The following is a 24,563-nucleotide window of genomic DNA, read 5'->3' on the forward strand; positions in this document are numbered from 1 at the left end:
TAACCTGGCTGGTTCTTGAGCCCCATCCCACCCCCCCACCCTCCCATCCCCACCCCCGCCATTTAAACTGGGGGATGAGTCCTCTTCCTCCAAGCATAAACAGTGACTCAGAACCAGGATCTGGTAAGTCAGTGACCTGTCACACCTGGGGCTGATGAAATCATTTTTATTCTACATTGGAGAAGAAATCAACGTGTCCAGGGCTTCCTTGGAGGTGGCCATACTGGCCACTGGCAGGAAAGCCTGGTGTTCTGTCAAGCCACTGCCCTGCACTCTGCCCCTTTGGGAGCTCCTGCTAACTTCAGCAGTGCTCAGCAGGTGCTGGTCTGTTTGGGACATGACAAATTTTCTTCTGGATTGACCAAGTAGAGTTAGTAGGGTAGGCAACTGGGTGGGGGTGAGGACATTTTCTGGCGCCATGCATGTAAAGGAGCACTCACCTGGTCTTTGCAGGCCCCAAACCCAAGAATGGCACGTGCTCCTTACCTTTTGAGGCAGGTTTGTCAATTTTCAGTTAAAGATTCCTGACTAAAACAAGAAATTTTTATCTGGAAGGATGTCACTGAGCCATCGGAGCTGTGCCCACCTCCACCTGTTTCCATACTCTTTTTCCCTCCCATCACATACACTTTCCCTCTAGCCTGAACCTGGTCCTCATTTGGGCTAATGAGATCGCGTGCTGCACCCAGTGCCAACCACGCAGCCTGACTGGCTAAAGGCCTGGGTGCCTGTAAGCAGCAGGCTACAGGGGGCAGGGGAGGATGGAGGGTCCCTGGAGGTCCCAGCTTCCATGTCCTGTGCCCGTTATGCTCTGCTTTCAGAGGGGTCTGCCTCTGTTACCAACCTGCTTCTCTCTGACCAAGTGCCGCCCAGCCCAGATTGCATGAAACACGAAGCAGCCCTTTTCCTCAGGTGAAAATCTGCCAGAGATCCCTTGGCCCAAGACCAAGCCTGGACTCCAGGGCCTGCGCAGGCCAGTCCTCTCAGTAGCTCCTTCCCTGACTACCAGGCTCTTCATAGGCTTTCCTGCCCCACTATCTAAGGACTAGAAAGTGAATAGATCAATTTGCTGCCTCTCTAGAACTTCTGGGCCCCAAATTCCACCACCTACCCATCTCCAACATGCAGGGGGCATAGGGTACCACCCCATGATCCTGTCCCAGTGGCCTTTGTCACCTCTGACCCCATGCAGGCCTCCTTTACCTTCTGACCCCTCCAAGCCACATGGCAGTGGGTAAGGAGTTTAGCAGTCACCTGCTGAGTGTTCTCCAAGCAGAAGCTCTGGGCAATGCTCCAGTCAGGGGGCCCTCATTTCCTAGCTCTCCGGGGCTCCCAGCTCTATGTGGGAGCCTTTCCCCACATTATGCTGTGTGGGAAGCACCTGCAGTTCTCATTTGCTCAATGGGTGTCCTGTCTTCTTTCCTGGCTCTTGAGGATACAGTCCTAAAGTTCTGAGTGCCATATAAAAGGCCATATAAAAGTGCCATATAAAAGCTGAGTCCTGAAAACCCAGCCCCCCATGTTGCTGCCCAACCAGCACAGCCTCTCTTGCTTTGCTCCCAACCTGTATACCCGATGAGTTTGGTCTGTATACTGTCCACATGCTGATGGCTTCCAGACTTAAAAAATCTCCAGTCAGACTATCTTTTTTGCTTTGGCCTCACACACCCAACAACTACTTAGTGCCGATCTCTTCTTGTCAACATCTCAAACTCATTTTCCCACCCAAATGCATCCCATATTGAGAACGGGACCACTCTTCCTGTTTGCTCAGACCAAACCTGTGGAGCCCCCCTCTTCTTCTCCCTCACACCTCAATCTGTCAGCAAATGTTATTGCCCTACCTATAGACTAAATCTAGACTCAGCACTCCTCACCCCACCTGGGTTGTTGGGACAGCCTGATGCCCCTACTTCCATTCTGCCTCTTGATGCATCCCACATGGTGCCCAGGGCAGTGCCTGTTGGCTTCTCATCCCTTGATAAAGCCTGGGCCCTGAGGTCTGTGTTCCAGGCATCTTGTCAGTGAAGGTATCCTTCCCATTTCCTGTGAAACAGCAGTTCCCTTCCAGTCTCCTCCCTGCTTCATTTCCTTCCACCAGTCCACTAACGAGTCACTATTAATATGTCATTATTTTCTGCTCCTCCCTGAAGGGGAGGGTCTGGTCTGTTCTCCAGTGTCCCACGCAGAATGCTGTGGGCAATTGCTGGTAAGACAGGGTCAGGGGCCTTCCCTGGTGGCCTAGGGGTTAAGTCTCAGCACTAGCACAACTACAGCCTGAGTGTGACCCCCCGGCCAGGGAGCTACCCACATGGCACAGCAGACCTCTTCTGACTCACCCACTGCTCCCTCGGCAGTGTACTTTAGTCAGTTTGCTTGTTCTGCTCCCCACTCTGTCTCTGGTGAATCCTCTCACCCCCACATCTCTGGCCTACACCCCATTCTTCTACACCAAAAAAAAAAAAAAAAAAAAAACAAAACAAACCAACCAGTGCCAAAGGGCAGCAGTGACCCTGCCTGGAGCATGGGGAGTTGCTCAGGCAGGAAACTCCCTGTGTTTGGGTGTAGCTGTGAGCCCCATTAATGTGTCTTGTGACCTCCTGGGAGAGGGAGACTTGTCTGTGCTTTGTTTGTTCTGGGGGTGGGGGGCGGGGTGGGGGGAGGGGGAGGGAGACGGGCTGCTTCTCAGGTTCCTCTGCTGGCTTTTTCAGGGAAGTCCTTTAAGCTGCTTGTGGATGCCCAGGACACTTGTGCGAGAGACTTCTGTAGGCAGGGTTTGGGCTCCAGGAAGGGCTGAGGGCTGGGCCCTGCACAGGGCAGGAAGCAGCCCAGAGGGGTCTGGAGGTGGGCTCAGGGGTTCAAGCTCCATCTCTGAGCCCTCTGACTGTGGGCCTGGGAAAGTGTGCCTCTTTGTCCAGTTTCCTCATCTGTAAGAAAAGGAGATAATAAAGTACTGTGTGCTGGGGCGATGGAAGCATAAGGATTTAATCATAAGGGAGAACCAGAGCTGCCCCCAGCAAGACCTACACCTGATACTTTCTCTGACCTTCTGGAACCCCACCCACCCTGGCCCATACTCACATCCTGGGGTGTTGGGCACCAGGCAAATCAAAGCACCCTCCCCTCATGTTGCATTTGACAAAATGTACCATCTGCTGGCCTTGATGTACCCTGAGGAAGGGGCTTGAGCTCCCCACATTGAGAAGTGACCCCTATAGGTGAGGCCTGTTTGAGGCCTGTGTCTGCCTGTGGCCACCTAAAGTGCTGGATCACAGCAGGGGAAACTTCCTGCAACCCACCCCTCTGCCCCATAGGCACATACAGGGACTAGTGAATGGGCACACGGGAGGGAGTGGGAGGGTCCCCACAGTGGACCCTGTGGACAGTGGTGGTGCTTGTAGGGTCCCGCAGTGCCTGTTTTGGGCAGGATGCAGTGTGAGGGCCTGTGGCCTGGCATCCCCCATAGCATACCACTGTCCCTCATTTGCTAGAGCAGCTCACAGACTGATCATTGGCTCCATTTTTAGTCCCTCTTCCTTCTCAAGAGAATGGGGGAGGGGCAGGGTTGGAAATTCCAAGCTTCTAATCCTGGCTGGGTCTTTCTGGTAACCAGCCCCCACCCAGGAGCCCACCCACAGTCACCCCTTTAAAAGACTCTCCTATCGCCTGTGAAATTTCAGAGGTTTCTGGAGCCCTCTGTCAGGAACTGAGGTCAAGGACTAAATATTAGAACAAAAATGCTCCTAGTGCTCTTGTCACTTAGGAAATTTTAAAAGTTTCCAGAATTTAGGACCAGGAATTGGTAGCAGAGTTCCTCATTCATTTTGTATTATCTCACACATATGCTAACAGTGTTTCCTTTCAGCCTTGTCTCCTCAGTTGCAAAATAACAAGTACAGTGTTACTTATCACATTCTTTTTTTTAAGATTTATTTATTTATACAGGAGCTGGGGTACAGGCCAGAGGCATGGGAGGGTGAGAGAATTCACCAGAGACAGACTGGGGAGCAGAACAGGCAGGCAGATCTAAAACACTCCTGAGGGGAGCAACAGGTGAGACAGGAGAGGTCTGCCGTGCCATGTGGGTATCTCCCTGGCCAACCGGGAATTGAACCTGCACTGCAGAGGCTGCGGACAGCTTCACAGTGCTGGCCTTAACCTGCTGTGCCACCGGGGAGGCAGATTTACTACATTCTTAACAGCCATGTCCGCAGAGTTAGAGGGGCACTGGCCTTGCCAGGAGGCCCCCTCTACTACAGTCAGGCTCCTGTCATTGGCCCTTTACCTGTCATTGGCCATGCCCTACTTGAAACCAAATACCAACAAAAGAGGATGGGATAGTTTAACCCCCTTCCAAGCTGCCCGCTGGGCCTGAGGAGGGGCTGCTTCCTTTGAAGTGCTCTTCTGAGCAAATAGTTGCCTCTGGAAGCTGAGGGAAAAGGGACAAACGGCTGGGTGGCCTCTTGACTGGAATTGGGTGGCCTCTTGACTGGAATTGCTCCCCTGAGCTTACGTGAAAGGCTGCAGATGAGAGAGTGAATTTTAGAGAAGTGTTGACCCATGACTCTGTTCAGAGAATCTTTCCTTTTCTTTCTGCCAGTAAACCAGTAAATCAAAGTGACTTTTCTCCACTATTGAGCAAAGGGGGCGGAGCAGTCACACCATCCACCTAGGGGCAGAGCATGGGGATCTCTGGAAACCAGGCACAGGCAACTCCGTCCACCACCCAACCTCATGCTCCCGAGGAGGAGCCAGTAGCTGCGTCCTAAGAGGTATTTAAGGAGATGGGGCCTCCCTGGTGGCGCAGGGGTTAAAGACAGCACTATTAAGCTATTACCAGCCACTGCAGCAAGAGTTCGATCCCCAGCCAAGTAGCGACCCCTCCTAACTAGCCTGCTGCTCCACTCAGCAGTGTACATCAGTAGATCTGCCTGTTCTGCTCCCTGCTCTGTCTCTGGTGAACACTCTCACCCCCCACTGAACCTCTGGCCTGTGTCCCAGTTCCTGTATGCATGAATAAATAAATCCTTAGAAAAAAATGAGACGCCCTTGCCCAGCCCATCATATGGAAATGGGGCAGTGAAGCTTTGGGAGCTTACCCAGAACCTTCTCAACAAAGCATAGGGACCGTCCTGGCCCTGTGAGCTGCAGAGTGACTTAGCCAATGCTCCCATCCCTTTGTCATTTCCCTGGATTAGATATTAAGTGTGGGGTGCTTTAATCAACCAGACACCTCCCACCAACCAGCTTCTCCTCTAATTAATGCTGCCTCGCCTGTCCCCGATGCACATCTGTGCCCACTAACCTATTATTTCCTTAGCATAACCTATTATTTCCTTAGCATAACTTCCTAGAAATAGAAGAGCGGGGTGTGGGACAGTAATGCCCACTACCCATCGCAAGCCAGACTGGCTCTTCCTGTCCCTGTCTCCCCCACCTTACCTTGGTGGGGTAGGGATCCCTTCCTCCTCTCCTTGGTAGGTAGGGATCTGAGGGGCAAAGGGAGGCACCATGTTGCCCTTGCCCCAACCCCCAACATACCCCAGACTGCATTTATTTAGGACCTAGTCTTAGAACTCAGCAGTTCAAATTTTTGCTAGTTTATCTGTAGTAGTTTGGAGTGATAGATCGTCCCAGACCCAGGGTCAGAGGGCAAAAGTTGACACTCAGTGTATGTGGATGTGCATGCTGAGGGCCCCACACTGAGGCCCCCCTCCCCATGCTGGGGGGCCCTCTCCCACCCAGCAGCTCACATCCCCCTCCCTGTGCAGGCGGAGCACATCCTGGCAGAGTTTCAGCTGCAAGAAGAAGACTTGAAAAAGGTGATGAGACGGATGCAGAAGGAAATGGACCGAGGCCTGAGACTGGAGACCCACGAGGAGGCCAGTGTGAAGATGCTGCCCACCTACGTGCGCTCCACCCCAGAAGGCTCAGGTACAGCCTTCCGAGCAGGGCCGGGGTGCGGTCCACTTGGGAAGCGGCAGTTCTCACCCAGAGACAGCTGCCCTCAGGCCCCAGCAGTGAGAGGCGTCCCAGCCCCTTCCAAAGAGCTCCTCTGTCCCCAGCAGCACTGGGACGGGCTCCCTCCAGCCCAGTACTGAAATCCCAATATGCGGGGTCTTGCAGGGAGCTGGTTTGCATGCTCAGTTCTGCTGGCCTTTTCCTGCGGTCTTCAGGTTCACCCCAACCTCAGGAAATCTGGATGTTTTACCTTACAATAAGAAATTGGTTCCCCATGGTCACTTGGGAGACCCCCAGCTTCATTGTGAGTCCAGGCCATTTCTCTAGTGTAATCAGTTGGGCAGAACACCCAGGGTCCTTGCCCTTGTCCAATGGGAATCCAAAAACATCAATTGAAGTTGTATGTAGAAGGAGCTTATTGGGTTGTGCAAGTGAGGAGTGAAGTGATCTTTGGGCCCAATACCCTGATTTGTAGAGATTTTTAAATTTTATAATAAAAAAATTGTAATAAAAGGGAGAACAACATATATTGAGTTGCCAGGAAAGTTTGGGTATTTCTAAGAAGGGGCAGGCAGGCAGCTATTCATCGTAGCTGCTACATGCACCCCATGTTCAGCTGTGGGTTGGAGATTTAAGCATAATAAGGGAGGGTTGGACTTTCTATGTCAAATGACATGGCTCTGTAGCTGGATTGGGGCGGTGGTGGCTTGTTGCTGTTCATGCTGATCCTGTAGGAACACCTGGAAACTTAGACCCCAAAAGAGTGAAGGTAGTAAGGGTGCTACTCTTCCATCTTTTATTAAAGAGGGTGGTGAATCACTAGGCCTTCAGTTGGGCCCTGTGCTCAGGGTGACTTCAGTCCAAGGTAGGGAATTCAGCTGACTTCTCTGGCTCATCTTCGACCCTCCCACAGCTTATTCTGGCAGCCCATTTGTCCAGCTCTGCTGCTACTTCCCCACCTGTAACTACCCCTCCTCTTCTCCCTGATCTTGGGGGGTTCCTGCTGGGCAGTGCCCATGAGGCTGATGTGCTTCTTCCTGTGGCTGCAGAAGTCGGGGACTTTCTCTCCCTGGACCTGGGCGGCACCAACTTCAGGGTGATGCTGGTGAAGGTGGGGGAGGGCGAGGCGGGACAGTGGAGTGTGAAAACCAAGCACCAGATGTACTCCATCCCCGAGGACGCCATGACGGGCACAGCCGAGATGGTGAGCAGCTTGGGCTGGGGACCAGGGGTCTCAGGGGCCAGAGGCCTGGGGCTTGGGTCAAGACCACCCAGGATCTCAGAGTTCAGTTAGTCCTGGTAGGAGAAACCACCTGCTCACAGGGATTTGGTGGGGGGAGGTGAGGGGGAGGTGTTTTGGGCAGAAAGTTCAGCCTCAGAGGGTCCAGAAAGACAGCTGAAGGATCCAAGTAGAAGACTCCCCCAGGCAAGACCCCAGCAGGTCACACCCTTGCTGGGTTTCCCAGAAGGATCAGAAACCTGCCAGAGCAAATGAGAGAACACACTGGTCTAGTTGCCCGCTGTCACTCCACTGCCCTCTGCCAGCACAGACACCACCTGCAGTGGCTGTGATCATGGCCCAGCAGCAAGGCCACGCTGACTCAGGATGGGGCTCAGGAGCAGAATGAGTCCCAGGGAGAGGCTGGTAGAGCAAAGCCCTCACTACTGCCAGGCATGAGGTCAGCCTCAAGGGCAGGGTTTCAAGGCAGGAATTCTGTGGCAGCTGCTGCTCATGGCATCCCTGTGTGTGGTGGGACCGGCATGAGTAAAGGCAGCAGGGATGGTATGGGTACCTCACTGAGCCCCAACATCCAGAAGGGAACGAGGTTAATCAGCAAGGTACTTAGTAGTTCTTGGACAGGCCCATGTGATTGGGGAGGGGGCTGGACAGGCCAACTAGGATACCTGGAGGCAGCCAAGAACCCTCTGGGTAAAGGAGACAGAAATGTCGGTTATGGCCAGGAATGTATCTCTGCCCAACGTCTCGGGGGCCAGCTAGGGAGGCCAGGCAGACAGCACAGCTGGGCTATGGGCAGCCACATCCTGTGTCATCCTGTCCCAGGGGCCGTCAGCAGGACTCTGGCCCCAGTGTTGATCAGGCAGGGCCTGGGGATGAAAGCCAGAGCTCAGCGGCCTCTGCAGTGGGGTGGCCATCTTGTTTGTGTCTTCCAGCTTTTTGACTACATCTCCGAGTGCATCTCTGACTTCCTGGACAAGCATCAGTTGAAGCACAAGAAGCTGCCCTTGGGCTTCACATTCTCCTTTCCAGTGAGACATGAAGACATTGACAAGGCAGGCCAGGTGGAGGAGCAGCAGGGAGGTGGGGGGACAGACTGAATGTGCACCCCAGGGAAGGCCGCCGTGCCTTCAAACACAGCCCCCATGTTGGCAAAGAGCCTTGGTTTCAATTATGGCTCCATCACATACATTCTGTGAGACTTTGGGAAATAATCACAGTATTAGTTGATTCTTACCATTTGCCTTAAGCCTCCCCCACAACCCTACGGGACACTTTTACCACCCCTGTAACAGATTAGGAAGCTGAGGTTTAGCAACTCGCCAAGAGCAGGACGTGGAAGTGTTGCCGCTCAAGCCAAGGAAGGTAGGCTCCAGCATGCCCGTGGGTCAGCACCTTGCCAGCCACCATGGTGCAGAAAGAAACATGAAGGAGCAGATGCTGTAGCCTACCTGTGAGCTGGCATGTTAGCCTGCCACAGTTACACACAAACACATGTATATGCACACTGCCACACCCATAAGTTATATATGCATGTATGCACACATGTCAATTATACCCATCTCAACTTCACAACTACACATGTATGTGTCAACTCTGCACATATACAATGTACATTCACACATACACGTGTCCATTTTAAATACGCACTACTGTGAATGCGGCATATACATGTCAGTTATACACACATACCTGTATAGGCATATAAGTTACTCACAGAGACACATATGCCAATTGTGCATGTGTACGTGGCACGTGAGAATTCTGGGTCAGAGAGAAAACCAGCTCAGTGTTCACAGCAGGGGCAGCAGTGAGACCCACTTCTCATTGGTTTTCCGCAGCACACAGAGGACTGACCACAAGTTATGAGCTACAGGCGGGGAACTCCTCTTGCACAAGACTGCTCCCCTCCTGACCTCATCCTTAATCTTAGATGGCATCCCTGGGCTTCCCTATACAAACATTCTTAAATTGACTGGGACCCAGCCCTATAGAAATGTGAGGTATTTGTGGAGAATTTTCTCTCTACTACTTAAAGGTTTGTTGCTCTTTTAACCCTCAGTTTCCTCAACTGTAAAGTGGGATGCAGCTCCTTGTGGTTCAGATTCACTCCCTAACCCTTGGCCCTTGGCCCCCAGCACTCATCGGCAGTCACTGAGGCCCTCCTCTTCCCACAGGGCATCCTTCTCAACTGGACTAAGGGCTTCAAGGCTTCGGGAGCAGAAGGGAACAACATTGTGGGGCTCCTGCGAGATGCCATCAAAAGGAGAGGGGTAAGGTGGCACCCTTGCCTACCCCATGGCTGCCCTCCCTTGAGGGCAGGATAGTGGAGGGGGTCCTTCTGGGCATCCCCCCAGAGAGAAGTGTTGACCTTGTTTGCCTGGCCGCACCAGCCCAAGGCAAGCTGAGCTGGAAGCCCAGTCCTGTCATTACTGCTTTTGTGATTCTTGGTAGGACTTTGAGATGGACGTGGTGGCAATGGTGAATGACACTGTGGCCACAATGATCTCCTGCTACTACGAAGACCATCGGTGTGAAGTTGGCATGATTGTGGGTAAGGACACATCCTGTCCTTTCCAGGGGCCTCTGTCACCACAAAAGACGGTGCCAAGGCTCCCCTGCCTTGGGTCTGGAGGGGTGAGGGCCAAAGTATGTAGCAATCAGTAATGGTTGAGCAGGCCTGTGTGCCAAGCACTGACCCCAAAGGTACTGAAGCCCAGGGGGGTCTTGGGGAGGGCAGGGGAGTGTCCTGAATGCAGCTGCTATTTACTGGTAGAAGCATTTTAACACTCTGAAGTCACTGCATCAGATGGTACACCATTTGCACATCCACCTGGCCCATCAGGATTTAATTAAAACACCTTATCTGGTAAATTGACCAAACTGGATAGATTTATCCAAGTGGAAGATTAGCAAAAGTGGAATCATCCCTCCCTGAATGGCCTTCCCAATGCCCAAGGCAGCTGACTGCCCTGTCCAAGCTGAAAGCAACTCGGATCCCAGTAGGCCTCCTGCACCAGCCTTGGGCTGAGTATTTGCTGAGAAACAATCTTGCCAGATCGATATTCCTCTGAGGACATGAGTGTGGGGATATTTTTCTGGGCACTAGTTACCAGAAAGTCAGACTGGAAATTGTTTTGATGTGCCTTTGGGACCATCCCTGAGTGATTAGATACTAATATCCTTGGGAACTCATCTGCAATTACACACACACTAAGCTGTAGCCTGACCTTGCTTTGTCTCTCCTCTTGTTCTTTCTGTCTCACCTTTTAGATGAAAGTTGTCTTTAAGTTCACCACCTAAGCAGAAGCTGCAGGAGCTCTGGTCATGCTCCCTGGCGCTCTACTCCAGAGTTGCCTGGGCCAGCCAGGTTGGGGCGTCGTGGTTCCCCAAGACACCTGCACCTGACTTCTGAAGTTGCTTGCCTCAGGCACAGCCCTTCTGGAGCAGAGATGGGAGAGGGTAGCCTGTAGGCTGACACTCTTGATTACTCTGCTCTGTACTTAAAAACATGTGAATGTGAATTACCGAGATCTGAAAGTTGGGAGAAATCACATCAAAGTCTGGATTTCTGTCCCCCCCACCCCCCCATATACACTCAATGGAAGACCTGGTATCATCAGGCCCCACTTCCAACAAGGCAGCTCCACTGGCCAGCCTTGAACTGCTGTTCCCAATCCTTCAAGAGCAGTGGTCATACTCTTACAGTCAGTCAGATCGATATGCTGCCGTCACAGTGGAAATTTCAAACTCTTAATAATTTATGAACAAAAAGACTCCTGCTTTCACTTTGCATGAAACCTTATCAACGGCAGATTCTGCCTGCAGTTACCTGTGTGATGCTCTGAAAGGCTCACACAGTGCCTTACTCACCTCTGGGTGCCCCCCAAATAGGGTCTGGGACAGAGAAGCTCAAACACAGGCTTGGAAAGTACCCCAAAACAAGGGTGCTACACAGTGAATGTAAATCCATAATATCCCACACCCATCTCTAATTGACAAAACACTTTGACACGTTTCCCTCAATCCTTCCAACTATCCAGGTAATGGGAGGAGAAGGTGTTACCAACCCCTCTTAGGGAAGAGGAACAGCCCAGAGAGGTGGGCTCATCCACCTTAGGTTACACGGTAAACCCAGGTCTTTTAGCCCCTGGGAGAACCCCTTTTCCATTTCTCCAGGCAACGCAGGAGACCCAGACAGTGGTGGGTGTGGAGGGCTCTAGGAAGTTGGGAAGACAAGGTCACAAGGGCTTCCTGCAGGGCCTGGGGGGTGGCACCCAAGAGAGGTGGGTTCCCAGGAAGGGCATCCCCGGCCCCAGGAGGGACCCAGATGGGGCCTGATGCTGCCTTCCCTACAGGCACGGGCTGTAATGCCTGCTACATGGAGGAGATGCAGAACGTAGAGCTGGTGGAAGGAGACGAGGGCCGAATGTGCGTCAACACTGAGTGGGGAGCCTTTGGAGACTCCGGCGAGCTGGACGAGTTCCTGTTGGAATATGACCGGGTGGTGGATGAGAACTCCCTGAACCCAGGCCAGCAGCTGTAAGGACTGCCTCTTCCTGGCATGGCTCTGCTCAGCCAGGCAGACGGGGGCTCGCAGATAATGGGCTTGTTTTTAACAGCTCCGGGGAAAAGCAAGCTGATGATCCCTCTGTAAAGTGCTGTAACTGCTCTCTTCCTTCAGCACACACGTGTTGTGCCTCTCTGTGATCTGGAACAGTGAGGGATTGGGGATTTGGTTTTCATGTGGGTGGATAAACTGGGACCTCGCCACTTTCAGCAGGTGGCTGCTGTCTATACCGATGGCTCTGAGGCACTCCCAGCAGCATCAAGTGGGTTGAACTTAGAACAGTTGCCCAAAGTGTGTTTCTGTGTGTGTGTGTGTGTGTGTGTGTGTGTGCGCGCGCGCATACCTGTATGTATAGATATAGATATCTCCTTGTTCACAGAAGGCCGGATTTCAGTACCTTGTGGAATGCTGCAGGTTTGCATAACAGCTTGTCTGGAATCATGGCTCCTTTACTAAGAAACTACTGCCTGCCAGGCACATGCTAATTCTCTCCTTAGCTCCATCTCTGACTCTCATAACCTATGCTAGGGCAGCGGCATTCCTGCACTACCAGATGGGAATAGAGGTTCCCGGATTTCTGGCACCAAGAGTTCTATAGCTCTGTGGAGACAGGGAAAGCTGGGTCTAGGAGCCTTGGCCAGGCGGCAGAGGTGCACGCCAGGCTAGTCATTAGGCACTCTGAGCCTTAGTTTCCCCAACTGTAAGTGAGCAAGGAGAACTGCACCCCATCACAAGGCTGTGGGAGGTCCAAGGCAGAAAGTTATTTGCCAGGAGCTCAGTGCAGCTGAGCGCCAGCGGCCTCAGAGGTCCATCAACTTACCGCATACTCCCACCCTGGTTCCTAACCTGAACTGGTAAATGAGGAAACGTTGGGAACTCTGGTTTGCCGCTGCTCTTACTTTGGCTTCCTTGTGACCTGGATGAGGGATGGTGGTGCCTGGGAATGGGGACCTCCCAGAGGTCCTTCTGCACTGCTGAGGATAAACCCAGCACTCCTGTCCAGGTTTGAGAAGCTCATCGGGGGCAAGTATATGGGCGAGCTGGTGCGGTTGGTGCTGCTGAAGCTCGTGGATGAGAACCTGCTCTTCCATGGGGAGGCCTCAGAGCAGCTGCGAACACGAGGTGCCTTCGAGACACGCTTTGTATCGCAGGTGGAGAGGTGCGAGGGGGGAGCGGGACAGGGCAGCAGCTGGGGGCCAGGGGTGTGGGTACAGTTGACCGCCTGGGGGCAGGGGCTCCGGATGGACAGTGATGTAGGAGACTGGGCTCAGGAATGGACAGGAGTGGACAGGGCTGGAGGGTCCTGCCCCAGGGAGGGCAGACAGGGGGAAGGGAGCCCCAGGAGAGGTGAAGTCCTGGGGTGGGGCACCTGGTACCTCTCCACCACCATGGATGTCGCCATGGGGCCATTAAATAGCCCTGAGACATGGCCGTGTAGTCCCATTCAAGTAGAGTCCCATTCAAGTAGGCTACAGAGAGCCATAGGTTACCGCTAGTTCCTGACGGAATCGGACCTGCTCTCCTCGGGATCCCCAGCCCCAAGTGCTTTACCTGGGTGAGGTGGGCAGGGGGAAGCAAAGAGGCAGCCAAGAGGTCAGCTCCAGGGTTGTTTCTGTGGGGGGAGGGGGGGACTTGGGGGTGTATATGTGAGTGATCCATTAGCAATGCCCTCCCTCCTCCATCCCTGGCCCGCAGTGACTCAGGAGACCGGAAGCAGATCTACAACATCCTGAGCACACTGGGACTGAGGCCCTCCGCCACTGACTGTGACATAGTGCGCCGGGCCTGCGAGAGCGTGTCCACTCGCGCCGCGCACATGTGCGCCGCAGGACTGGCAGGAGTCATTAACCGCATGCGAGAGAGTCGCAGCGAGGACGTGATGCGCATCACCGTAGGGGTGGACGGCTCCGTGTACAAGCTGCATCCCAGGTGAGCCATCTGCCCCACCCCGCCCAGGATCAGCACCCCAATTGTGCGTGCGTGCGTGCCCTGAGGGCAGAGGACAGTCCTTAGTCTCCACCTATGTAATGAAGACCAGAATGGATGTTCACCCAAGGCCTTTTGGGCTCACAATTCTTTTCTCCTAGTCCCTCTTAGGGGTATTTGGGGATGGGGGAATGGTCCCCTAGGCTTACCCTTACCGCTGTGTTCCGCATGCCTGTAACAGCTCTGGAGGGCGGCAGGGGTGAGGCTGTCTGGGACAGACGCCCTGCTTCCGTCCCTTCTGCTCAGCTTCAAGGAGCGGTTCCATGCCAGCGTGCGCAGGCTGACTCCCAGCTGCGAAATCACCTTCATCGAGTCGGAGGAGGGCAGTGGCCGGGGTGCAGCCCTGGTCTCCGCGGTGGCTTGTAAGAAGGCCTGCATGCTGGGGCAGTGAGAACAGAGGCCCTTGGGCAAGGAGGAGACTGCGCAGCCACTGGACCCGGGCTCCAGGGGAGAATGCTCCCCACAGGTGCTCCCAGCTTGGACCGATCAAGAAGCCTCTTATAAGGACCTTGGACATCTCCCATCCCAGATGCCACCCCAGAAGATGGGGAAAGCTCTCACCCCCTGGGAATGTGGAGCACCCCAGCAGGCCTCTTCTTTCACAGTCAGTTGGTGGGACCGCTAAGAGCCCTGGGTTGAAAGCTGATATGAGCAGGAATGGAGATGCCCATAGTCCCTGAACTTATGTTGCTACAATCAACTACCTAGAGGGAATAGCTCAGGACTATATTTCATTTCTGCACTCCCTATGTCTTGGGGCTTTCCCCCTGGTTCAACCACAATTGGGATGGAGGTGCCCTCTGGACCCTGCTGTGGCCTGACTTCCCTGGGAACTCAGCCCATATGGGCAGGCAGCCCCGGTGACCTGGTCAGACCCAGACTTGGGCTCCACAGGGGCCTGTGGGCTGCTGGCCATCCATTCAGGCCTGGTCATTGTTTTTACCTGTGATCAGGGCTCCTGGGGGAAATGAGTGAGACCAGCTCCACTCTGGAGGCTGTGGGTACCCCAAGGTCCCTCTCACACTGCCATTCTTGAGTAGTTTGTAGTTCTGTGATGAACCCTCACAGGGAGTACAAGAGATAGAGCCTCCAGAATCCCACCGTCACCCAGGAGCTCCCAACCCCCACCCCATGCAGGTCTGCAAGCCCCTCAGAGATGGAGTCCTCCACTCCCATGACACTACACAGAAGCCCAAGCAGCACACCCTAAGAGACCATCTTGGCCTGCTCTCCTCTCACCAGCCTCCACGTGCCATACCACTCTCTCAATGCCCAACCTGGGACTGTGTGTATGTTTTTTTTAATTAAAAGTTTAGAACATGGCCTTGTCCATCATTCTTTGGCATCTGTGTCCAAGGGCTGTGGGACAATATATAGGCATGGATACTCTGTAAAAACCTAAGCACAACTTAGAATTTCCTGTCCCCTCCAGTGGGCTCTGTGGGGGAGTGTGAAGAGTAACTGTAGAAACAGCAATGGGGTGGCATTTGGGGATTGGGGCCGTCAGAGGTACTGGATTTTCCAAAGACCCTGCCCGCCCACTTGTAAGATGTGGTATGTGAATACATGGTCTCTTATTGTTCAGCAACTTTGATGTCCTGGAGAGCCCCAGGATGGGGTGGGAGGCCAGGGCACATTTCTGGGATCCTGGTGGTGCTGCATGTAGGTCTCAGCAGGGGGTCTCAATGCTCACTGGGTTGTTGACAGTGACAGGGGAGGCAGTCAGGACATAAGGCATCACAGTGATTTCTGAGATCTGGAGTTAGTGTTAGCCAAGCCTAGGGCCTAATGCCAACTTACACTTTAACCCAGTTACATAAAAACACATATTCATGATTTTAACATTCACTTACTTTTCAATGAGAAACTACCCAGCAAATCAGGAATGAATGCTTTGTTTCATTCTGAACTTCGTCCAAAGATGTGATTTTGGACAGTTACCCTCCTCCACGCCCCCACCCCACCCCAGATGTTATCTCATTTTCTGGCATTTCTCATGTGGACTTGCATCTGAGCATTTTCACTCTCTGACTCTCACTCATCATGAGTGAGCATCTGATCACTTCATTGTCAGTCCTAATGTACTCATGTTCCAGCATTTATGCACTGAATTTCATTTTAATGTAAATTATTGCCTGTTTTTCCTTTAGGGAATTGTATTGATTTTTAGAAATTCTCTATGTAGGTGGGTCATAGTCTATGAATTTCATTTTAGCAGAATAAGGAGGTGTCATAAAATACTTCCTCATTATATAGAAGGGGCTTTGGGTCTGATGGCTGAGAATACCTCCTCTGCCAGCTGCCTCTCCCCAGGGGCAGACTCAGTCCCCCAGGCAGAGGGGCAGTAGGACAGAGCAGCCTTGCAGAGCCAGGTTCAAGGCCACCACAACCTACTCCTATTCCAGGTTCAGGGGCAGCCAGTGGCACTTCTGCTCCAGAAGCCCCCTGCGTCACAGCCCCCTGTACTCTGGGCCCTTAATGAGCCAGAGGGCTACCTCTCTGGTGCAGTAGAGGGTACCCAGCCCACTCACTCTGTACCTGAGCCCCACTGAGGGAATCATGGCCCACTTTCATGGGACCCAAGGGGATGCTTGGGATCCAGGCAGTGCTCTATGCTCTAGAAGCATCACCCACAGGTTCTGCTGGGATCACAGTCAGCTCAGGGCTGCCTTCTGGCCTTGGTCAGATAAGCCAGAGGTCAATGCTGAGCATCTTCAAAACCTCTGGAAATCCCTGGGGGGGGGTCTCAGGCCAGAGGGGTCTCAGGCCAGAGATCATCCTCATTATCACTCGCTGCCTTCCCAAGTCTGGGACCAGCCCTCCCCCAGCTGTCCTTTTGAACTGGGCCGGTTCTGGGCTGGACCTGCAGGAGAAGAGTGAGGTGGGAGGCAGTTAGCAGGTACTCCTCATTCAGCACCTAGACTGGTGAGAGCTTTAAGCCTGCTCAGCTCTTGGGAGACATCACAGCAGTCCTACTGGGACGGTGGACACCAGATATAACACATCAGGGCCTTGAAGGTCACCAAGAATGTGTCTGGAATTTGCCTGGGGCCCTGTCCTCCCCCAGCCCAGGCAGGGACTGCCAAGTTTGGGCCTGTCCTCTCCTCCACTCCTTATTTGGTCTTCCAGGTGATAAGGCTGGGACATAAAGGGGGTCTGGAGGTTGTGGGCAACCAGGCTGCCACAGAGGAAGGATGGTGAGTTCCAGGGGCTACAAAGCCAGCGGCCTCCCGGGTACAGTCCTCTGGGCTCGAGAAGCAGAGACAGACATTTCTGTGCTTGCACTGGGCCCAGAGGACTGACTTCCAGGAAAAGGACCCAGGCTCTCCTGGGAATGCTGAGGGAGTGTGTATGGAGGGGAGCCTTTGGGGACCCAGGGAGAGGACCCCTCCCCACCCACAGTGTTGCAGGCCAGCAGAAAGACGGGAACGCGGGGCAAGGCTGCAGCTACCAAGCAGACCCAACGAGGCTCTTCCAACGTCTTCTCGATGTTCGAGCAAGCCCAGATCCAGGAGTTCAAGGAAGTGAGTGTCCCACCCCCAATAGTCCAATCCTTGCTTCCCCCTCTACCTTGGACTCCCCCACCTCCTACTCCACCTTCCCTGAGGCAGGGGGCTGCGCGCAACTAGAGATTCCCACCTCGCAGGCCTTTAGCTGCATCGACCAGAACCGTGATGGCATTATCTGTAAGTCAGATCTGCGGGAGACCTACTCCCAGCTCGGTGAGTACCCCCACTGCCCACCCTGCCTGCCCAGCTGCTGGGCTAGCGGGAGTCCCCAGAGATAGGCCCACCATCACTTTCTTTTGCTGCTCACACCTCCCTCTACCTCTCATATTGTCTCCTCACATCTCCCTCCCCCTGCTTGTCACACATTCCTTCTGCCTCACCTCCCCTAGAACTGCCTCTGACTCTCTACCCTGGGTCTGGGAAAGGGACAGGGGAGTCTGGACCCTCGTGGGGCGCCCAGGGTCTCTGTGCCTATCTAATGCCCCACTTGACCAGGGAAGGTGAGTGTCCCGGATGAGGAGCTGGATGCCATGCTGCAGGAGGGGAAGGGCCCCATCAACTTCACTGTCTTCCTCACGCTCTTTGGGGAGAAGCTCAATGGTGAGCCTAGGCAGGTCTGGATTCCCCTGGTTGGACAGTGAGCTTGAACCCCATCCGGACCCCACTGAACTCCACCTAAGCCCACCTGGACCCTGCCTGGATCCCATTTGAACCCCTTCTAGACCACTCCTGGACTCCACCAGGATCCTACCCAGACCTCTTGCCCTTCCAGAGGCATAGTCCCACCCCTGCACATCATGGGTACTGTCACTCCTGGTCCTGACTCTGGGTTGGGAAATAGGCCTCTGCCTCCCTGCCCAAGTCACAAATCCTAGTTTCCTGGCCAGTCCTGCACCTCAGGAGGATTGCTAATCTTTGTTTCTTTGAACTCTGAGGGACATTTTGTATTGAGAATCCCCCTCCCTACCTTTCCTGGGATATAGACCCTGTACCCTGGGTCCTTCCTGGATGGGGCTGGGGAGACTGGGGGTATGGGGGTTTACTTGGTTCTCTTGGCCTCCCAGGGACAGACCCTGAGGAAGCCATCCTGAGCGCCTTCCGTATGTTTGACCCCAGTGGCCAGGGGGTAGTGAACAAGGATGAGTAAGTAGGACTGGCTGGGATGAGGGGAGGGGCACCATGCCAGAGGTAGGGGTGTGAGGCTCCTTATGAGGGTGACTGCCTGTATTTTGGGGCCCTCTCTATTCTTTGAGAGGTGACCACCTGGACCAGGGGTGATTCATCCCCCCATCTCCCTGCTCCCCACGTGGCTACTCACCCGAGGCTCTCCCTACTTCACCCAGGTTCAAGCAGCTGCTCCTGACCCAGGCAGACAAGTTCTCTCTGGCCGAGGTGAGGATTCCCAGCCCCTTCTCAGGGTCTTCACCTTGCACTGGGGTGGCCTTGGTGACCCACTGCCCTTATGGACTTAGAGCCTCCTGGGGGAGGTTCCATCTCTGTTGAGAAGCAGAAGGGGGAAGAACAAGGATGTGGAGTCAGAAAATGTCAAAAAAGCCAGACTGGGAGAGCTGTGTGCAGAGACCCAGGGGTGAGAATGCAGGGGCACATTTGGCTTTTTGGAAGAGGTTTCATACATGTTGGGGCGGGGGTGGCCCATGGCCAGGGTTGCCCCTTTGTCCCATAGCCCCCTTCATGGCCCACCCCTCTCCCCAGTCTGCCCAAAGTCAGACAACAAAAAAGCATTAAGTCTGAGTGTTGAGTCTGAGGTTAAAAAGGCTAGGGCCAAAGCCCACCCAGAGCACAGGGTGGAGGGTCTTCCTCAGGTCAGCCCCCCAGTCTCCCTGGCTCTGCTGAGTTGGGGAGCAGCTTCTCACCAGCACCTCCCCAGGTGGAGCAGATGTTTGCCCTGACGCCCATGGACCTGGCGGGGAACATCGACTACAAGTCCCTGTGCTACATCATCACCCACGGGGATGAGAAAGAGGAGTGAGCAGGAGGCCGGGCCCTTGGGGCACCTCAATAAATGCTGTTGCCTGACTAAACCTGCAGTGTTGGCCTGTATGTGACAGATGGGGTGGGGGCCAGCCAAGGGGATCTGAGGCACCAATGCAGGGGTCGCAGTGAGAATGAGCACACCCTGATGCACCCCACTCTGCTCGTGATGTGTACACCACGATATGCTCAGTTTACAAAGAAGCTGAGAGAGTGGGCATCCCCCTGTGGCCGCACCTCTAGGAAAAGGGTATGGTGGGATTTACACCCTCCTCCAACGGGCCTGGCAGGGGCCACATGGGCCTAAGGTTGTTCAGCAAACACTACCAGCAGCCCAACGGATGGGCTGTGGCCCTGGAGCTCTGCCCTGCTAGGATCCAAGCCACACCTATTGCTGCAAATAGACTCAGGGGCACCTCTCTGTACGCACTGCAGTGTTCCGGCACTGAGGAACCTGTTGAAAAACATATACAAACTTCACCTTGGCAATATAAGCAAGTGGCCATGACCCCAAAGGACGATAATACGTGCAGATTTCCCTCAGACCTCTCAGGAACGCTTCTTGCATCCTGAATAGTGAAAAGGTGAGGGGGCGGAGAGTGGGGAGAGGAGTGTAAGTGTCCCATCTGGCACCTCATTTGCAGAAACCAGGGGCTGGAGGAGGGACATGGGGCATGCTCCCATCAAGGGTACTGGAGGGGCATCAAGGGACGCTCCAGAGGCCCACAGAGGGGGAGAGTAAGGAGGGGGAGGGGAGAGATGGCTCCCCCAGACCAGAGCACACAAAGCCCTGCTGTGGAAGAGTTAAGAGCTCTCTGTGGCCTTCCCCCCTCCCTTTGAGTCTTGCTATGATCAGATGCCCCCAGCTGGGGAGGTGGGAAGAGATAAGCAAGAAGGGAGCTGACTACATTCCCTTCCTATAAAGGCCAGCCCCAGGGCAGGCATTTTTCCCTGAGAGGTGCTCAGTTCTTATTTTTATCTGGGGCTTGTCAGATTTAGTGACTGCTTTGAAACTAGTGATTTTGAGTTATCATAGCATCTTCTATTATTTTTTAGTGATCACAAAAGGCAACTGTCACCCAGGTCAAGAGGTTCTATTGTGTGGTGATTATAAACCAACTAAAACAAAACAGAGAAAGAATTTATGCCTTCACAGTTAGCAGAAAAGGGAGAACTCATATTCCAAACCCCTTCCAGTTGAGGCCAGGGAAGAGACCTACATTCCTTTCTTCGTATAAAATGAAATATTACTTTATTTTTTTAATTATTTATTTTTTGCATCTTTGTTCCTTTTTAAACAATATTTACTCCCCCCGCCATAGTCCCCATAAAATTTCCTTCCCCAAGGCACCCGTGCACCATCACCTCAGTCCCCTGTGCTCCTCCCTCCCTCCCTCTCATCCCTCTCCCTCCTCCTCCCCTGCAGGATGTCTCTAGTTTATAATTGTCTGGTTTTGTTTTGTTGTGTTTTGTTTTGCTATTATTTTTTTTTACACTGATGTCTTATTGGGTTCCCCTCTATTCCTGTTATAAGTGAAACCATCCGATATTTTTCTTTTTCCTTCTGGCTTATTTCACTGAGCATAATCCCTTCTAGCTCCATCCATGTTGCTGCGAGTGGCATGAATTTATCTTTTTTGATTGCTGAGTAATAGTCCATTGTGTATAAATACACATCTTCTTGATCTAGTCATCTTTAAATGAAAAATTTTATATCCTAATTACCACAATTTAGAAAAATTTCTAAGTTACTACTTAGAGAAATTGTGGTTTTTAATCATGTTCCATAGCTACCTGATAGTCCTTAAACTTAATTACACTTAAGTTTTTTTTATAAGATAATCACTTTCAAGGGGAAAAGAAAATGCTATTTTATTTGCTTTATAAAATCTTGCTTTATAAAAAAGTGAGAGGCGTGGTTAGGAGCAGAGCAAGAGTGTGATTGGGGTGGACTCTCTTGCTCTCTCGGTGGCCAGCGTCGGTTTGACTGTCCCTGCGTTGGGAGCTTCCTCTCTTCCCTCTTACCAGGTGCTGGTCCATGTGATACCAAGTAAACCTGGGAGAATGACCCAGTTGATGGGTCCTCCCCCATGTGCTTACTTTCAAGGGACATGACTCAAATACAGCCACATGGAGACAACAAAGGCAAGTTTATTTTTTACAGGGAGGCAAAAATTGGGAGAGATGAGAGAGAGAGAGGAGTTTTTAAGGTAGCGTGTGGCTGGCTGTCCTGCCTCAATTAGTGCCCATGTTGCGGAGTCCAAACTAAAAGCTGCAGGCGGAAAAAGATGGCTGCCCTCTGATGCGGCGTTTGGAGGTAGGTTGCTGCAGGGTAAGGTAAAAGGTATCAGGCTTTTCTGCCCTCCCGCCATCAGGATAGATGAGGGAACCCTGTGATCCTGAATGCATGCCTGATGGCGGGCACCTGAAGTGGGTACACCTGCGCTAAGACTGTGCTTTTTAAGGGTGGCGTCATGGGGACGCCAAGATGAAGCTGAAAGAGAAGCCGAGACAGAAGCAGAGCCATAGGAAGAAGCAGAGATCACCGGAGAGCCCAGATAGAGTGAGGATTTGCTGGGGGCTGGGAGCACTGCCAGCCTCCTGGCCCCCCAGCACCCCTGCCTGCCACGTACCGACTGAACCCCAATAAAAGACCTGCAAAAAACCACTGAGGACTCTGACTCCTCCTTTACCTGGTCTGCATGGGATCCTAGAAAACCTGCACTGTGTCCAGTCCTGCCACTACAGTTGCTAAGGCTAATGGCATCCCAGGAGGCAGAGGTGATGGGTGTGGAGACAGTGGTGTTGGCACCTGGTGGTGATCGCAGGTATCCTGCTGAGGCAGGGCAGATGGGAGGCAGGCGGCGATCCTGACCAGTAGCGAAGGCCAGAGACAGCGGTGATCACAGGAGGCACGTGAGGCAGCACAGGTTGGAGGCAGCTCCACGGAGAGGGGTGCTGAGGAGGCAGCAAAGGCAGGTAGCACCAGAGCAGCAGATCTGAGGGGCCAGAGACAGCCTTGATCAGAAGCCATCGGTGTGGATAGGAAAGCGGGAACCAAGGGAGTGAGTGAGTATGCTGCTCCTATTTTTAAAGTGTTCAGGTTCCCGCTGCTCCCCCCCAGCTCCCAACAGCCTCCACTCAGGAGGGGGTTTCTATTGATGGGTGCCTGGCAGCACCACTTGGGGCTGAGGTGCCAGATCCTGCTGCAGCTGGATGAGCTGAGCTCCAGCCAGCCCCAGGGCTTCTGCCCTGAGTCTGTGGGAGGGAGTCAGGAGCAAGCCAGGCTGATGCTCAGAGTCTGTCAGGCACAGCTGAACTAGGGACTGTGCCTGGTTGGCTAGACACTGAGGGGGAGGCACAATGCCTGTGAGTGCCTTCTCACAGGCACTGAGAAGGGTGTAGGGGAGCCAGACAGTCCAGCGGCAGCAAGCAGGCCTGCGAAGTGGATGCAGGCCTCTGCTGAGGCCAAAGCCAGTAAGTGACAGTGCAACTGGACCAGGAGTTATAATGGTGTATAATGGTGTCCTGGTCACACAGGCAATGTACTGGGCCTGGTCTGGACCTTGGTGCCCAGGGACAGCCAGCCCTGCTGTGACCGCTCTAAAGAGCGAGGAAATAAGGCCAGAGGGGTGACACGTCTGGGTCCTCTCAGTGCTCCTCTAGCTCTGGCACTGCTTCTGGGCACCACAGCTCTGCCCTCCCACCAGCTGTGGCCTCCCACCAGCTGTGTCCACTCCCACCTCTTCACACCCTACAGCCCACTCCCCCACACTCCCACATCCTGGTCCCTGGCTATCACCCGCAGGCTGGCCACCCTCTTTCACATACTTTTGGCACAGACTCTGCAACACAGACACTAGGGTATGTTATTAGTTTGCCTTTATCTCACCCTTTGTTTGGTTTCTCTATATTCCACATGTAAGATAGCAAAGCATGGTGACCCGAGATAAGCAGCCTGGGGAGCTTAGTAACAACCTTTTGCTCAGTTCCTGGTATGCAACTTATCCTTGTTTTAATCTTGCTTCATGTTAGACCATGTACGTACCTCCATGAAGCAGACTGACTGGACCTGAGGGGTCCCATGACTACTGCCCCTTTACTCACTCCTTGGTATACAACTATAAGACTCACTTCTTGGTATGTAGCCATGTCATATATGACCTTGTAGAGCTGCCAATGCAAACCCACCCGGAACCTTGTAGAAACTGAAAGTGTAGGGCCTCCCTGGTGGAGCAAGGGGTTGAGGCACAACCTGTGAAGCTGTCTGCAGCCACTACCTGGCCAGGGAGAGTCCACATGGTGCTGCAGATTTCTCCTGACTCGCCAATGTTCCCCTCAGCAGTGTATTTCAGTTAGTCTGCCTGTTCTGTTCCCCACTCTGTCTCTGGTGAATCCTCTCACCCCCTACATCTCTGGCCTTACCCCAGTTCTTATATGCATAAATAAATAAATATTAAAAAAAATAAACTGAAAGTGTATATAAGTCCCTGACTTCCTACAGACGTGGCTCAGCCTTGGGATGTGAATCTGCTGAGTCAGCACTAGTGCATTAAACTTGCTTCTTGCTCAGCCCTGGTGTCCAAGTTTCCTTTGTGCCATTAACAATAGAACTGACTGCAGTGGCCACTGCAGGCCTCTAATTTTCTCTCTCCCTTTCCTAGTCTCCTAATTTTGGCCTCCCTGCGAATAAACCCTGCTATTGTTGTTTCTATCCATGTATCTATATTGAATCTTGTCCTGCAATCATAAGCACATGGATGAGGATCGACCAACCATGTTGGCCCCTTCTGCCCCCAGGTTCACTTGGCTTCAGTCAAGTTGGTCCTTTCTGCCCCCAAACTGCCTGTTTGCTGTCAGTCTTGAGGAAACTAAACGCAGAATATGTGTGTATCTGAGAGATGAAAGAGGGAAACAGAGGGTAAGGGAGAAGTTCATGGCTTAGGCCTGTACTGTCCAAGATGGTTTCCACTGTGGTCACCGAACACTTGAGATGCAGCGAGTGTGAGTTGGGATGTACTACAGGGAAAGAGTGCACACAATATTTTGAAGACTTCATACAGAAAAGAATGATTGTTAATAATTTGGACATTGAGTACCTGTTGAAATGATGTTATTTTGAAAATATTGAGTTGAATAAAAATATCACAAAATTAATTTCACCAATTTCTTTTTACATCCTGAATGTGGTTACAAGAAAATTTTAATTTTTATCAAGGTAATGTTAGTTTACGAGGTTGTTCGTGTTTAGAGGTATCAGATCTCCCCCTTCAGGTGTTGAGTCTGTACCACACCCACTGCCAGTGCA

At 52.9% G+C, this 24,563-nt stretch overlaps 2 protein-coding genes across 4 annotated transcripts in view; both read left to right on the forward strand.

The window, feature by feature from the left end:
- GCK (glucokinase) overlaps positions 1–14,145 on the forward strand; it is a gene marked incomplete at both ends in the record, with an annotated part of 35,354 nt that extends 21,209 nt beyond the window's left edge. The window contains 9 exons of one of the 3 annotated variants that reach the window (XM_084247075.1): positions 5,772–5,959; positions 6,901–7,165; positions 8,134–8,253; positions 9,376–9,471; positions 9,653–9,752; positions 11,557–11,740; positions 12,772–12,927; positions 13,464–13,697; positions 14,001–14,145. In XM_084247075.1, the coding sequence (XP_084103201.1) occupies positions 5,772–5,959; positions 6,901–7,165; positions 8,134–8,253; positions 9,376–9,471; positions 9,653–9,752; positions 11,557–11,740; positions 12,772–12,927; positions 13,464–13,697; positions 14,001–14,145 (1,488 nt within the window). Of the gene's footprint in view, positions 1–5,771; positions 5,960–6,839; positions 7,166–8,133; positions 8,254–9,375; positions 9,472–9,652; positions 9,753–11,556; positions 11,741–12,771; positions 12,928–13,463; positions 13,698–14,000 lie in introns of all 3 variants that reach the window. The other 2 variants (XM_084247074.1, XM_084247076.1) reach the window with 2 other exon arrangements.
- Positions 14,146–17,152: 3,007 nt separating this feature from the next.
- On the forward strand, positions 17,153–19,253 carry MYL7 (myosin light chain 7; the record flags this gene model as incomplete). The annotated part of the gene is made up of 6 exons (XM_084247342.1): positions 17,153–17,278; positions 17,401–17,476; positions 17,759–17,863; positions 18,328–18,406; positions 18,607–18,655; positions 19,152–19,253. Exons 1-6 carry the CDS (start codon positions 17,243–17,245, stop codon positions 19,251–19,253), a joined length of 447 nt encoding a protein of 148 aa, XP_084103468.1. The 5' UTR covers positions 17,153–17,242.
- Between the last annotated feature and the right edge of the window lie 5,310 nt (positions 19,254–24,563).

This window comes from Talpa europaea (genome assembly GCF_964194135.1).
Source record: "Talpa europaea genome assembly, chromosome: 11".
NCBI lineage: Eukaryota > Metazoa > Chordata > Mammalia > Eulipotyphla > Talpidae > Talpa > Talpa europaea.